This window comes from Rhinolophus ferrumequinum, chromosome 21 (genome assembly GCF_004115265.2).
Source record: "Rhinolophus ferrumequinum isolate MPI-CBG mRhiFer1 chromosome 21, mRhiFer1_v1.p, whole genome shotgun sequence".
In the NCBI taxonomy this organism is placed as follows: Eukaryota; Metazoa; Chordata; class Mammalia; order Chiroptera; family Rhinolophidae; genus Rhinolophus; species Rhinolophus ferrumequinum.
In genome coordinates this window covers 37,453,485-37,466,002 of record NC_046304.1, presented here as the reverse complement: position 1 = coordinate 37,466,002, position 12,518 = coordinate 37,453,485, and the positions used below count along the sequence as shown (strand labels likewise).

The following is a 12,518-nucleotide window of genomic DNA, read 5'->3' as shown; positions in this document are numbered from 1 at the left end:
CGCCATTAAACACATAACGAAGTGGTGGCTTTTCAGGGTCACATCCGTTGGAGAACTGGGCTCAGGTGTCTATGTCAAAGCAACCAATGGTTTCTTTTTTTCTAGCTTTCAGTGTTTATTACACGTTCTTACTCAGTAGACCTCCTTTCCTTAGAATGAAAAATGACCTTTGCTTCTTTGGTAGAGAACAAGCTTTCACTTCTTGGCCCATTTTAATTTAGGAGGGTATGTTGTCTAGTAGTGGTCAAGTCCCATTAAATTCAATTCATTTGTGCATTACTGCTTTTCAGTAGTGAGAAGATTGGAAGAGAGAGACAGTTAGTGTAATGGAGAAAGCATGGTTGTTGGCATCAGAAATCTGGGTTTGGATGCTGGTTCCACCATGTAGGAGTTCTGAGAATGGTCAACCTCTCAGAGGCTTGGTGTGCTCATCTACAAACCCTGCAGGGTTGTGTGAGGACTGAAAGAGATAACACATGTGAACTGCTTAGCACAGTGGGTGCTCAGCAAGCAGGAGCCATTCCAATAACAGTCATACTGTGTGTAAGCACATGGTACAGTCCTCACGCTGAGTAGGTGCTCCTAAGATGTTAGTTTTCTTACTGTGAACATTGAGTAGTAACAGAGATGGAGCCTGAGGGACTTCCTGAAGCCCCCACTAGGAAGAGCCTGGAATTGCCTCAATCTGGTTTGGATGGAATGGCTAAGGGACACTGAACTGGATGGCCTCGTTAGTCCTTTTTAATCTCAGCTTCCAGGATTCCCTACCCAACAGTTTAGTTTCTAGGTGGGCTACTTTAGATGGTTTTTCTCACAGAGTCCTTACTGAGTATGAGATGGATGAGGTATAGACCTTTGTTTAGGACAAAGAGGCACAGAAGGGCCCCCAACTTTGGAGGACAGCGTACAGCTATCACTCTAACTCAACACCCTGTGAATAAGCACTGCTGTTGGCAAGGTAATGAGTTGGTCACTTTGAAGCTCTTACTTAACCAACCAGCATGATTGGTGAGGAGTCCCGACTGAGCAAGAAGCCAGAGTAAAACATTTATGAGGTAAAGAACTTGTGTGAGGTGGCTACAAAACAAATGGAAACATTGGTAAACAGGGTAAAAGGGGGTAATGCAGTCCGTGGTTGCCACACCCACCGCTGACAGAATATAAAGCCCTGGGAGAGGACCAATGCTTACACCACAGGAAAGGAATCAGCTTTGCAACTGACCTTCAGAGCTCCGCTCCCTCCCAGCACCATGCCTTACAACTGCTGCCTGTCCAACCTGAGCTGCCGCTCCAGCTGCCCCTCCCGGCCCTGCGTGGCCCCCAGCTGCCATAACATCCCCCTGCCCGGGGCCTGTAACATCCCCGCCAATGTGGGCAACTGTGGCTGGTTCTGCGAGGGCTCCTTCAATGGCAGCGAGAAGGAGACCATGCAGTTCCTGAACGACCGCCTGGCCAGCTACCTGGAGAAGGTGCGCCAGCTGGAGCGGGACAACGCGGAGCTGGAGTGCCTCATCCAGGAACGGTGCCAGCAGCAGGAGCCCTTGATGTGCCCCAGCTACCAGTCCTACTTCCGGACCATTGAGGAGCTCCAGCAGAAGGTGAGTGGCGGGGGAGCACCACACTGCCGATTTAGTGAACTATTCACCGAAATTTAACATACCTACTTCTGAATGGATCTAAGACTGTTCAAAGCCAGTGTTGAGAATGATAAAGACATAGACTTCACCAGCTTCGGGACAAATCATCCAGTACTCTTAGAAAATCTATTTGGGAAGCCCCAAAAGGAAAGGATACAGACTGGTGAGAGGGCAAGCCATTAGGCCAAAATTTGTCAGAGCAATCTTATATCACTTCTTACCTAAAACCAGAATATCTGATTCTTTAGTTCTCTTGTGATATCCTGGTCTTGTTTTCAGAGCCTACAGCATTAAAAAAAAAATAAAAAAATGTATGCACCTGAATTGTTTCTCAGAGCAAGGAATTCCCTTAGTGAATTCTCAAATATTTAAAGCCTTTCAAAGTTGTAGCAAGAGACTGTGTAACAAAAAGCAAAAGAACCATTGACTCCAGAAGCCTCACTCTTAGGCACAGATACTGTACCGTCCACTAGAGCGTGAACACAACTTAGAATTCAGGGCCAGAAATATAGGAGTAGAAGCGGGAATAAGTAAAGAGTCAGCATAAAGGTGGGACTTAATACATGGTATAAATCCGGGAGGGCTTCCCAGAAGAGGCACCATCTATGCAGGATTTGAAGAATGAGCAGGAATTTATGTCAACTGCACAAGCCCTTGACTGCCAGAGGGAACTGAGTGTTCACTGTTCCATAGTTCTGGCAGAGTGAATGCCCGAAAAGGGCCATGTGATTTGAAGAGCATGAGTTCATTTACCCACCCTCAGTGAGTACTAGGCATAATGTTGGAGCAAGGGATGAAATACCGAATAAGACAGTCTCTTTGCTTCAGGAGGTCACAGTGTAATAGGGGAGAGAGATCTGGAAATGAATGACCGCGGTGAAGGTGATGAGAAGTAACTGTCTAAGGGCAAAGTACTATGAGAGTGCTTTGAAGAAGTGACCCCCTGCAGGAGCTGGGCTAAGCAAGGGGTCTTTCTAGGTGGGTGAGGGCATCCCAGGGTAATCTAGGCAGAGGGAGAAGCTTTGTGCAAAAGCCTTGTCTAGGGCAAAAGGCCGGGAGAATGGAGTGAGATCATCAGGGCTGGAATAAATGCGTATTAGTGTAGGATAACCAACTTGGCCTGGATTGCCTGGGATTTTTCTGGGTTTAGTATCCTAGGAACCCCCTAGTCCCAAGCAAAGTGGGGCACTGGTCCCCCTAACTGAGGCTTGACACCCAGTATACACAGTTCCTGGGTGAAGCCAGAGACAGACCAGGAAGAGAAGAATTTATGACAGCGGGCACATTTCCCTTGACTGTTTTAGTTTTGAAACGATTAGTTCTATTAATCCTTTTTTTAATCCCCAAACCAAAATCTGAGAAGACTCAAAGCTATTGGGAAGAAATGTGGCTGCAAGAAAATAGCTTTTCATGGTAAGGCATAAGGCACTCCATCTCATTTCACAATTAATCCTGGCTCCAGACCCTGTGCAGCAAGGCGGAGAACGCCAGGCTGGTGGCACGGATCGACAACGCCAAACTGGCCGCGGACGACTTCAGAACCAAGTAAGTAAGACTTTTCTAATGATCAGAGCTCTCTAGTAAGGGACAGGCTGAATATGAAAGTGATGGGCCCTGTCCTGGGAGCTCGCAAGCAGAAGCTGCCTGGATGTTATTGGCAGGATTCTTGGCTCGAGTAAGTTAAATTACATGTCAGTTAAAGTCTCCTCATTCAATGTTAAGAGTGTCCATTTTGGAGGAGTGCAAGAAACCACCCTTTCTTTCTCTTTTTCAACTTAACGTCTGGAGCAAGTTGAAAAGTAAGTTTCACACCAGTTTCTTAGTATAGATTAGTCACTATCAGCTCATCGGAAAAAAATTATTAAACCTCAAAAATAGGAGGCCGAATCCATTTCAGAGAATCAATCAATTTTTCTAGGTGTGACCATTACAATCATAAGAATCCTTTGCATTTTGATGGGACTTTACAGTTGACAGTGTAGTTTTACCTATGCCATTTCATCTTCAGTCCAAGCTGATGAAGCGTTAGCGTGCTTCGCATTTTATAAATGAGGAAATCAAGCCTCAGAGAGATTAAGGAACTTACCCAAGGTCATATTGGCAAGGCTGAATCTGAGTTCTAATTCAAATGCTTTTCTTACCACACTGGCTCACTTCTCAGGGTAGCTGGAAAGAAGGGTGAGATAATACAGACAGCAGGCTTACGAAGTTTACTGACTCAGGAAGGCAAGATGACAGGACTCAGATGATAGTAACCCGTGCATGGAATTCTTAGAACAAATGCATTACTATTACATTAGAACTGGGCATAGATACCCCACCAAAACCTTCTCTGAGGGCTTCAGGGAAGAAAATAGCTCTTTTCACTTAGCCCGGTGATATATTTTTTTTCCCCTTTCATAAAGTTTGAAAAAATTCAAAATATAATGCATCTGACTAGGTCAGCTAAGTAAAGCCTGGGAAAAATTCTTCCGCTTTGACCTCTGGCTATGTGCGCAGGTACGAGACGGAGCTGGGCTTGCGGCAGCTGGTGGAGTCGGACATCAACAGCCTGCGCAGGATCCTGGATGAGCTGACCCTGTGCAAGTCCGACCTGGAGGCCCAGGTGGAGTCCCTGAAGGAGGAGCTGCTCTGTCTCAAGCAGAACCACGAACAGGTGAGGGGGTCCCAGCCCGCAACACCCCAAAATTGAGAGCTCCATAACTCCCCTGATCAGGATAAGGTAGGCCTTTGCTAAGCTCCCTAGAGCTAACACAACATTTTGCTAGTTGCTCAAAACACATTTGAGAATTGTTGGGGCATGAGTTACAGAACTCCATTTTTTTTTTTTTTTAACCTATAAGAGTGTAGTCAGCTGACCTATTTCCATTTGGAGCCAGACCTGGGCTTAAAAGTCCACACAAAGTGGACTTTCTACTATTTGATAAGATCTGTTATTTTGTCAATAGATGCCAAATGAATGACTAAGACTGGAAGGAGACAGCAAACTTCTTTGTATTATGTATCACCCAGCTGGATGGATGGATGGATGGATGGATGAATGAATGGGGAAAATGGGAGAAATGAAGGAATTCAAATAATGGTGGATTCAGACCTCATGGTCGAATGTAATACTAGGAAATTAGATGCATGTCTCAAACATTAGATATTTTGATGAAGAGGAAACAACCCTTAATGGATAGTATATGATGGACCAAGACATGCAATACATGAGAGGAGCTAAACCTGTTTTCTCTATATTTAAGTAGCAAAAATTATAAATCAGTTATCATGCCAGGCTTATCATTGAGCAAAGAGAAAGAAATGATAGAATCTTGGAGTGAAAGAAGCATTAGTATTGTTTAATTAAGCAGCCTCATGATACTGACGAGGAGAGACTCAGACAGGCGGTGTGAATCACAATAGTTAACTTAGCTGGGTTGTACATTAACTAGGTTTCAACTAATGAATCCTAAATTTCAGTGCAATCTTCTTCTCACCACACTGGACTCATCCAAAGAGATCTTATTTATAGACTCTTTCTGTGGGTTCATTTCTTCCCCTTCCTCCATCAGGAAGTCAACACCCTGCGTTGCCAGATTGGGGACCGCCTCAACGTGGAGGTGGACGCTGCCCCCACAGTGGACCTGAACCGTGTGCTCAATGAGACCAGGTGTCAGTACGAGGCCCTGGTGGAGACCAACCGCAGGGACGTGGAGGAATGGTACAACACCCAGGTGGGCACCTCAGCACGAGGCCACTCAGGACCCAAGGCCACTCAGGGCCCCTAAGGTAGGATCTGATCCTGTCTCTCCCCTTTGGTGTTTCAGACTCAGGAGCTGAACAAGCAGGTGGTGTCCAGCTCAGAGCAGCTGCAGACCTGCCAGGCAGAGATCATCGAGCTGAGACGCACGGTCAACGCCCTGGAGATCGAGCTGCAGGCCCAGCACAACCTGGTGGGTGTGGTTCAGACCTCCGGGTGAGAAATGTGAGGTCGGGGAATCCGAGTCCCTGGGATGTTCTTTGCGCCATGCTCTTCTTAACTCTTGAAGCTTTGACTTCTCTGGAGCCCTATGGAGAAACCCGGTAAAGGAGCTGCTCTGACATCCTGTATCTTCCCCACACAGAGGGACTCTCTGGAGAACACGCTGACAGAGACGGAGGCCCGCTACAGCTCCCAGCTGTCCCAGGTGCAGTGCATGATCACCAACGTGGAGTCCCAGCTGGCCGAGATCAGGGGTGACCTGGAGCGACAGAACCAGGAGTACCAGGTGCTGCTGGACGTCCGGGCACGGCTGGAGTGTGAGATCAACACGTACCGGGGCCTGCTGGAGAGCGAGGACTGCAAGTGAGTACCCAGCAGGCGGCACTCCTGCAAAGCACATACACTGAAGGATAAAACAGGGACCTTGCAGGTCAAATTTCAGATGCCAATATGTCTGTAGAGACCAAAGTTTTATATTACAGCAGTGGGAAATGGAGGGTATTTGTTGCTACCATTGCCTGGCCTAAAGGTATTTTCTGATCCAAAAGATACTTGAGAGACTTGACTATTTTCCCCGCTGGTATGCCTTTGGATGCTGATGGGTAAATAAAGCTTTGTACCTTCAGGGTTGGCTGTCACAGCAAAAGGGAAAATAAGACTGTAACGACCATCATATATATTGAATAGTGCTTTTGGATTTAACCTAAACACTCAAATCCACTGTTTCATGGATCTTAGTTGGACCCATATGAGGCAGGTAGAGTGGGGGTCAGTATAACCATCGTATAGATGAGCATTTGAACATCAAAAGGGAAGATGACTCAATAACTCATAGGGTCCAGCGCTTGTCACCTAACACAGTATTTTCATGAACAGTCTGGAGGACTTTCCACGGTTCTGTACGGTAGGTCTTACTGATCCTGTCTTATGGGGCGAAGCCAAAGCTGAGAGGGATGAAGTGACTGCCCCAGGACTCCAGGGTTATAGAGTGAGGGCTGTGATTGCACCTTGAGTCATTGCTCTTTTCCTCCACTGTCTGACTTTGTAGGAGCAATCAGAACAGGCTTGGCTTCCTGACACATCTGAGAATGGATTCTGCTTGTTCCCACATCTCCTTGGTTTGAGTCCCCTCCTTTATTTTTTTATTATTCCTCTCATGCTGACAAGCTAATGATTCTGTGTCCTAGGCTGCCCTGCAACCCCTGTGCCACAACCAACGCGTGTGACAAGCCCATTGGGCCCTGTGTCATCAATCCCTGTGCCCCTTGTGGGTCCCGTACCCGTTGTGGGCCCTGCAGCTCCTTTGCGTGCTAGACCTCCTGGGGCCAGCAAGAGGACTGCATGAAGACAGAAGGACCACTGATGGACCAGCCCTGCTTCTCTGACGTCACCATGGGACCCCACCCCAGGCATCACCATAAAACGTGGTTTGGAAGAAGAACAAACACTCAGGCTGGGCTCTAAGCCCAGGCCTGCCTGAACCTCTTCATTCAAAGTCACTCTCCTGTGCTTATTCTGCGACATGATGGTCTGACAGGTTTGGGCCATGAGCGTGTCATCTGAGGTGTCTTGTGTTTCTCTCTGTTGCTTTGTTTAATTTTTCTTGCAGGTCCCCAAATCCCTTTGCACGTCTCCTAATAAACTTTCCTTTGCAAAACAAAGATGATTTGTATTCATTCTTTTCCAAGTGTTTGCTCTATGTGTAGACGCTCCTTAAAAAGCCACTTGAAAGCATAGGTGGACTGTGTAGTTTAATCTTCTAAAAGGTCCTTGTCACCATTAGTTAACATTCATTAAGGACAATTAGCCCCAGCATCCACTCAGACCAGCAGGGAACCGATGGGACCACGAAAGGCAAGAGGCCTCCTCTGAAAATGACAAACACATTCATTATGGGAACTTAGTAAAATACAATGGTTACTACTTCTAGAAAGTTCCACTTTTTCTTTTCCAAGTGCCTACAAGAAGAGGGACAGGAGCTAACATTTCCTGAACAGCAACCAAGCCCAGGAACTGCATGACTAATTTTTTTCTTACTCGCATCAGTAGCAACCCTGGGACTGAATCCAGCACTCCCCGAATGTCAGTCCATGTGAGATGTGACTTTGAGAGAATAAAACTGACTTCGAACACGCACCCACAGCTTATCTAGCCTTCAAAATTGTCACCTGGGGAGAGATGATGCCAATAGTACCCCAAACGTCTCTGAAATTTTCCTCTGGAAAATACTGAAGAACTCCTAAGAGTAGGAAGGACCATCACGTGCATTTGAGTAATACCCAACAGATTTTTAAAGCGTTTCTCCCCCCATTTGAATTTTTTCACCACTGGGACTAAATTTGGATTTTGGGACCCCTCCCTCACCAGAAAGCTCTTTAGAATCAAACTAGAATATAAGTCTTTGCCAATGCTCAGAGTGACAGCTACGCTGATGCCCTGCTCCAACTGGTGCAAACTGATGTCCGGCCGTGGTTCCTGGCTCCCACAGCTGGGCCTGCTGTGGTCTGGGCAGAGTCATTGCCCAAGTCTTTGGCCAAACTGCTGGCTATGTTTTCTTTCCTTGAGATGAAGGTGACACTATCTACCCCTGCTGTGACCATGCCTGCTCCAGTGCTGGTCTTAAATTGTTGTCCTCTTTGCATGTTAACTCCATTATTGTTGATGTTGTTGGAGCTCCCTGAGCCAGACCTCAGGCATGAGACCCTGGAAGTGACACTCCACGCCGTGCCCAGAATGTCCTAGCCCCGGTTGGTGCAGTCCAGCCTCCCTTCCTTGAGGGCAAGTTCATCCCCAGGAACCACTTCCCTCCATGCCTTGTACAAACACCCTCATCCAATCCATCTCAGCAGTTTTCCGTGTGTGTTGGGACCCCTGTCCACTAATAGTTACCTGCGGCTGCCTTTATCAGGGACAGGTGCCTCCCAAACACCACTGCCTTTTGGGTTTTATTGTCAATGCTAAAGAGCCTATTGCCAGTCTAACTGTGGTTCATTCTACTGTTGGGGATCCTCCCCCACCCCCCCACTTTGTTTCTAAGATGCTCTCTTTGTCTCTAGTGTTGTGTAGCTTCACTGCATTATACATACGGGGTGGGTCTGGTTTACGTTTTCCTGTTTAGGACTGAGGTGCTTCTAGAACTGATTCATGGTTTTCAACACCTATAGAAAACTCTCATTGTATTTTTTGAATATTGCTTCTGTCCTATTTTCTCCTGATTTTTAAAAAAATAGCTTTATCGAGGTATAATTCATACCATAATATATAATTTAATTCATACCATAATATATAATTTATATACCATAAAATTCACCTATGTGAAGCATATAGTTCAATGATTTTAAGTCTATTGATAGAGTTATGTAACCTTTACTGCAATTTTAGAACATTTCATCATCCTCAAAAAGAAATCTTGTACCCAGTTGTAGTCACCCCCACTGCCTCCCGCCTGTGAGGCCTAGGCAACCACTGTTGTCTCTATAGATTTGCCTGTTCTGGACGTTGCATATGAATGGAATCATACAGTACATGGTATTTTGTGACTGGCTTCTTTTACATAGTATAATGTTTTAAATTTAGAGCCCAGTAAAACACAGTTCAATTTTTTTCTTTTTCCTTTTTTAAAAAAATCTTCCTGTGACAATGAGCATACATTTTTTTTTTTTCCAGTTCATCTTTTCATTAAGGATACAGAGTTTTGAGAGATGTGGCTTTTTTTCAGGGGTCCGAGTTCCCACTCTCTCATACAGAGCAAAGGCCTTTCCCCACGTCCCTCATTTCTCTAGTCTAATTTACTCTTTTCCAATTTAGACTCTTTCACGAACTCTCCATGTGAGCTTGGGCAAGTCACTTCCCTCTGTCAACCTTTCTCCATTTGCAGAAGGAAAGAGTTGGGTGAGATGGCTGCCTAGGTCCTTGGGCGCTCCAATATCCTAAGAATCTAGACTTCATCTGACTGAGACACTGTTTCCAGGAAAGAAATTTAATCACCGCCTACGTGTGTGGGGAATCCATCCTACGGATGTGGCTCAGTGAGGTGACCCTAACAGCCAGTCTCTGGGATGGTAGGCTGGCTATCACCTGGCAGAACATTTCTCTGAGGCTTGCTTTCCTTGCCAATCTCTTCACCTGAGGCTCAGACCCACACATCAGTCAATTCATGAGCTACAGGTCGTTTGATCCCAAAGGAAGCGTGGTTTTCCTTCATCACTTACTAATAGATCCCCTCTGGAATGGGCTAACTCAGCAGTTATCAAAAGGGTGTGAATGCCAATTATCACAAAGGCAGAGTAACAAGTTCAAGTGCAACGTCATGATTATGTTGCAATAGGAATCCAACCTGAGTCCTTGCACAATTCTTTAAGTCTTTAGAAGACTTGTAAGAATTTCCTTTTGTAATTTTTAATGTCAATTGTATTTCTGTTTCTTGTGCAGAAGTAATATACATGTTTTCAAAAAATTGGGAGAAGACAAAAAAGTATACAGAAGTAAAAAAAAAAAGCATTCATAATTCTACCATTTAAAAGCATCCAGTTGTACTGTGGTTGTTTCTTCTCTCTCAATTGTCCTCATTATTAAAATCATATTATTTTTAATTCTGTTATGACTGTATTTGTGTACTCTATTTTGGGTAAGTGTATTGCTCTTGAGTAGAGTGCCATCATTTGAACAGTTGTGGTTCTAAGATCTCCAACTCATGGGATATAATTCCATATTTGATAGTATATAATTGCATCTAAGCTGCTTCAAAGTGTTAAGATAGAACTGTATCATCAATGTAGAAACAGCAATTGAAATCAGGGAGTCAAAAGTACCTCTGTATTGCTGAAATCTATCATTATTGCCACATTCACCCTTTATTCTTCTTCAACAGAGCATATCTATAGATAATAACATTTTGTTTCTTTTTTTTTTTTTTCTCATTGCCTTTGGTTTCTGCTCCTAGCTTGTGGCAGATCAGATGGGTTTTGAAATTATTCAACATTTCTGCAGCATGGTGATGGGGGCTGGGACTGCAGTGGGAATCAGCAGATTTGGGTTCAAACTATGAGACCCTTAGCAAGCTATTTCTCCATTCTGAGCCTCAGTTTCCCCATGTGTAAAATGGCAGAGCTGGATGAGACGATCACTAAGATTCCTTACATCACTCTTGTTCCAAGATCTTCCCTCTCTCTTTTGACTGTTTTGGCATTTGAGACCTACCGTAAGAGGGGGATGGGAGGAAAGGAAGAGCCCAATGCAAAGCAGCCTGGTTTCTGATTTGCAGCTGTCGCTGAGGGACTTGGAGTCCGCTGCGAGTCCTTCTCTGAGTTCTGCTCTGTGCTCTGCTAGGAAGATAGTAAGGAGCCCTTCCCTGTCTGGGGCAATGTATCCAGGCACACAACTGAATTCTTTCCTCATTGCCTCTCTTTAGGACATCAAATAAGTCTCATCTTATGCCTTACAACAAAGCAGAAATAGAGTTGTATGTATTGACAGCCGAGGGCTTATGCTTCTTGGGTAACTGTTCCTAAGGCATCGACTATTATGAATTGCCAGATCGAAACGAGCTTGACATCTTTAAACTGCTTAAAGCACACTCTAATTACTGCAAGAAAGTGTTGGTGAGCTCAAAGCTTCCAGGCTTTATAATCAGGTATACAAATGGATTGTGGCAGGAGTTCTCTAAATAACGAACATCTCAGCTCAGGATGTTTCAAGTCTCAGTTGACCAAAATTCAGTGTGTTACTTTAAGAGCACAGGTGCTGTATACAGCAGGCACACCTTTGTGATCCTGGAAGGGTCCTGGCAACTTCCTGGTCAATATATTCAAGACCCTTTCCATGATTCTGACCTTACGGGGGCCCTTTGCCTCACTGGAGTTTTGACCTTCACATCCGCTTTGAAACTCTCTCCCCCGTGATCTGTCCTACCATGAACTGGCTCTCTTCATTTTCTCTTGCCATTTCTCCATTTATCTCTGACTCCTTTTTCTTTCTCCTGCTCTATGGTTGGGGAATTTTCCAAAATTAGGTCCTCGGCCCCTTAGTGCTCTTCTCTTTGTGTACTCTCCCTTGGCTCATCTCGCCAACTCTCACCTCTGCACTGGGATTATTTCTGTCATGAATTCTAGTCAACTACAAGGACCTGCTGAACATGTCCCTGTTTCTTCAAACACAGCTTATCAAGAATGAAACTACGTCACCCCTTTTCTTAGAACTTTCAATGGCTCCTCATTCCCCTTAAGAGCCTAAACTCAAGGAGATGTACATGGTCCTTCATGCCTTCAGGGAACTCAATGAGAGAGAGATGGGCACATAAGTCATGACAATGCCATGTTCAAGGTGAAACGAGAGCTCAGAGAGGAGGAAGAGATGATCTGTCAGAAGTTAGGAAAAGAGGTAGGTCATTTATATCTAAGTAGCATGAAATGATGGAAATAATCTGCTTCTCCTCCACCCTTATCTGTCACTCTCTGGCTCACACCGTCCTTACTGAGCTTCTTCCAATTCCTCTAATACAGAATTTCCCAACTTAATGAGGTCTGAAGAAGTTAGGGAATGAGGTATGATGGAAAGAACAGAGATCTGTGTTGGAATCCTGGCTTCACAACATATCAACTCCTAGCCTCTATGCCTCAGTTTGCCAATCTGTAAAATGGGAATAACACCATTTACCTTGAAGGGTCATGGTGAGGAGTGAAGGAGGTCATGTTCATGAAATGTGTACAGCACCACCTTGGGCCTGTGCAGGTGCTCAACAAATGCCAGCTCCATCTGACCAAAGCCCTGGTCCACCTTCCATTCCTCAGTGCCCTATACAAACTGTAACCCCGGTGACTATCTGTTATTTGGTTGATTGACATTATCATGGAGCTCAATAGTGCTTGCCATATCAGGAAACAGGGCCACTGGGAACTAGGCTATTTTAATGGTTCTAG

The 12,518-nt window shown here is 45.1% G+C and overlaps 1 protein-coding gene across 1 annotated transcript; it reads left to right on the top strand.

Moving 5' to 3' along the window:
• The first annotated feature begins 1,197 nt into the window (after positions 1–1,197).
• On the top strand, positions 1,198–7,214 carry LOC117013491 (keratin, type I cuticular Ha3-I-like). The gene is made up of 7 exons (XM_033090697.1): positions 1,198–1,598; positions 3,100–3,182; positions 4,137–4,293; positions 5,192–5,353; positions 5,447–5,572; positions 5,744–5,964; positions 6,789–7,214. Exons 1-7 carry the CDS (start codon positions 1,251–1,253, stop codon positions 6,913–6,915), a joined length of 1,224 nt encoding a protein of 407 aa, XP_032946588.1. The 5' UTR covers positions 1,198–1,250; the 3' UTR covers positions 6,916–7,214.
• Positions 7,215–12,518: the final 5,304 nt, after the last annotated feature.

Excerpts from the sequence above, each read along its gene's own strand:
- LOC117013491 (XM_033090697.1), top strand. The coding sequence starts at position 1,251 with ATGCCTTACAACTGCTGCCTGTCCAACCTGAGCTGCCGCTCCAGCTGC. Across the intron at positions 4,294-5,191 it reads TCAAGCAGAACCACGAACAG|GAAGTCAACACCCTGCGTTG; the intron begins GTGAGGGGGTCC and ends TTCCTCCATCAG. Across the intron at positions 5,573-5,743 it reads TGCAGGCCCAGCACAACCTG|AGGGACTCTCTGGAGAACAC; the intron begins GTGGGTGTGGTT and ends TTCCCCACACAG.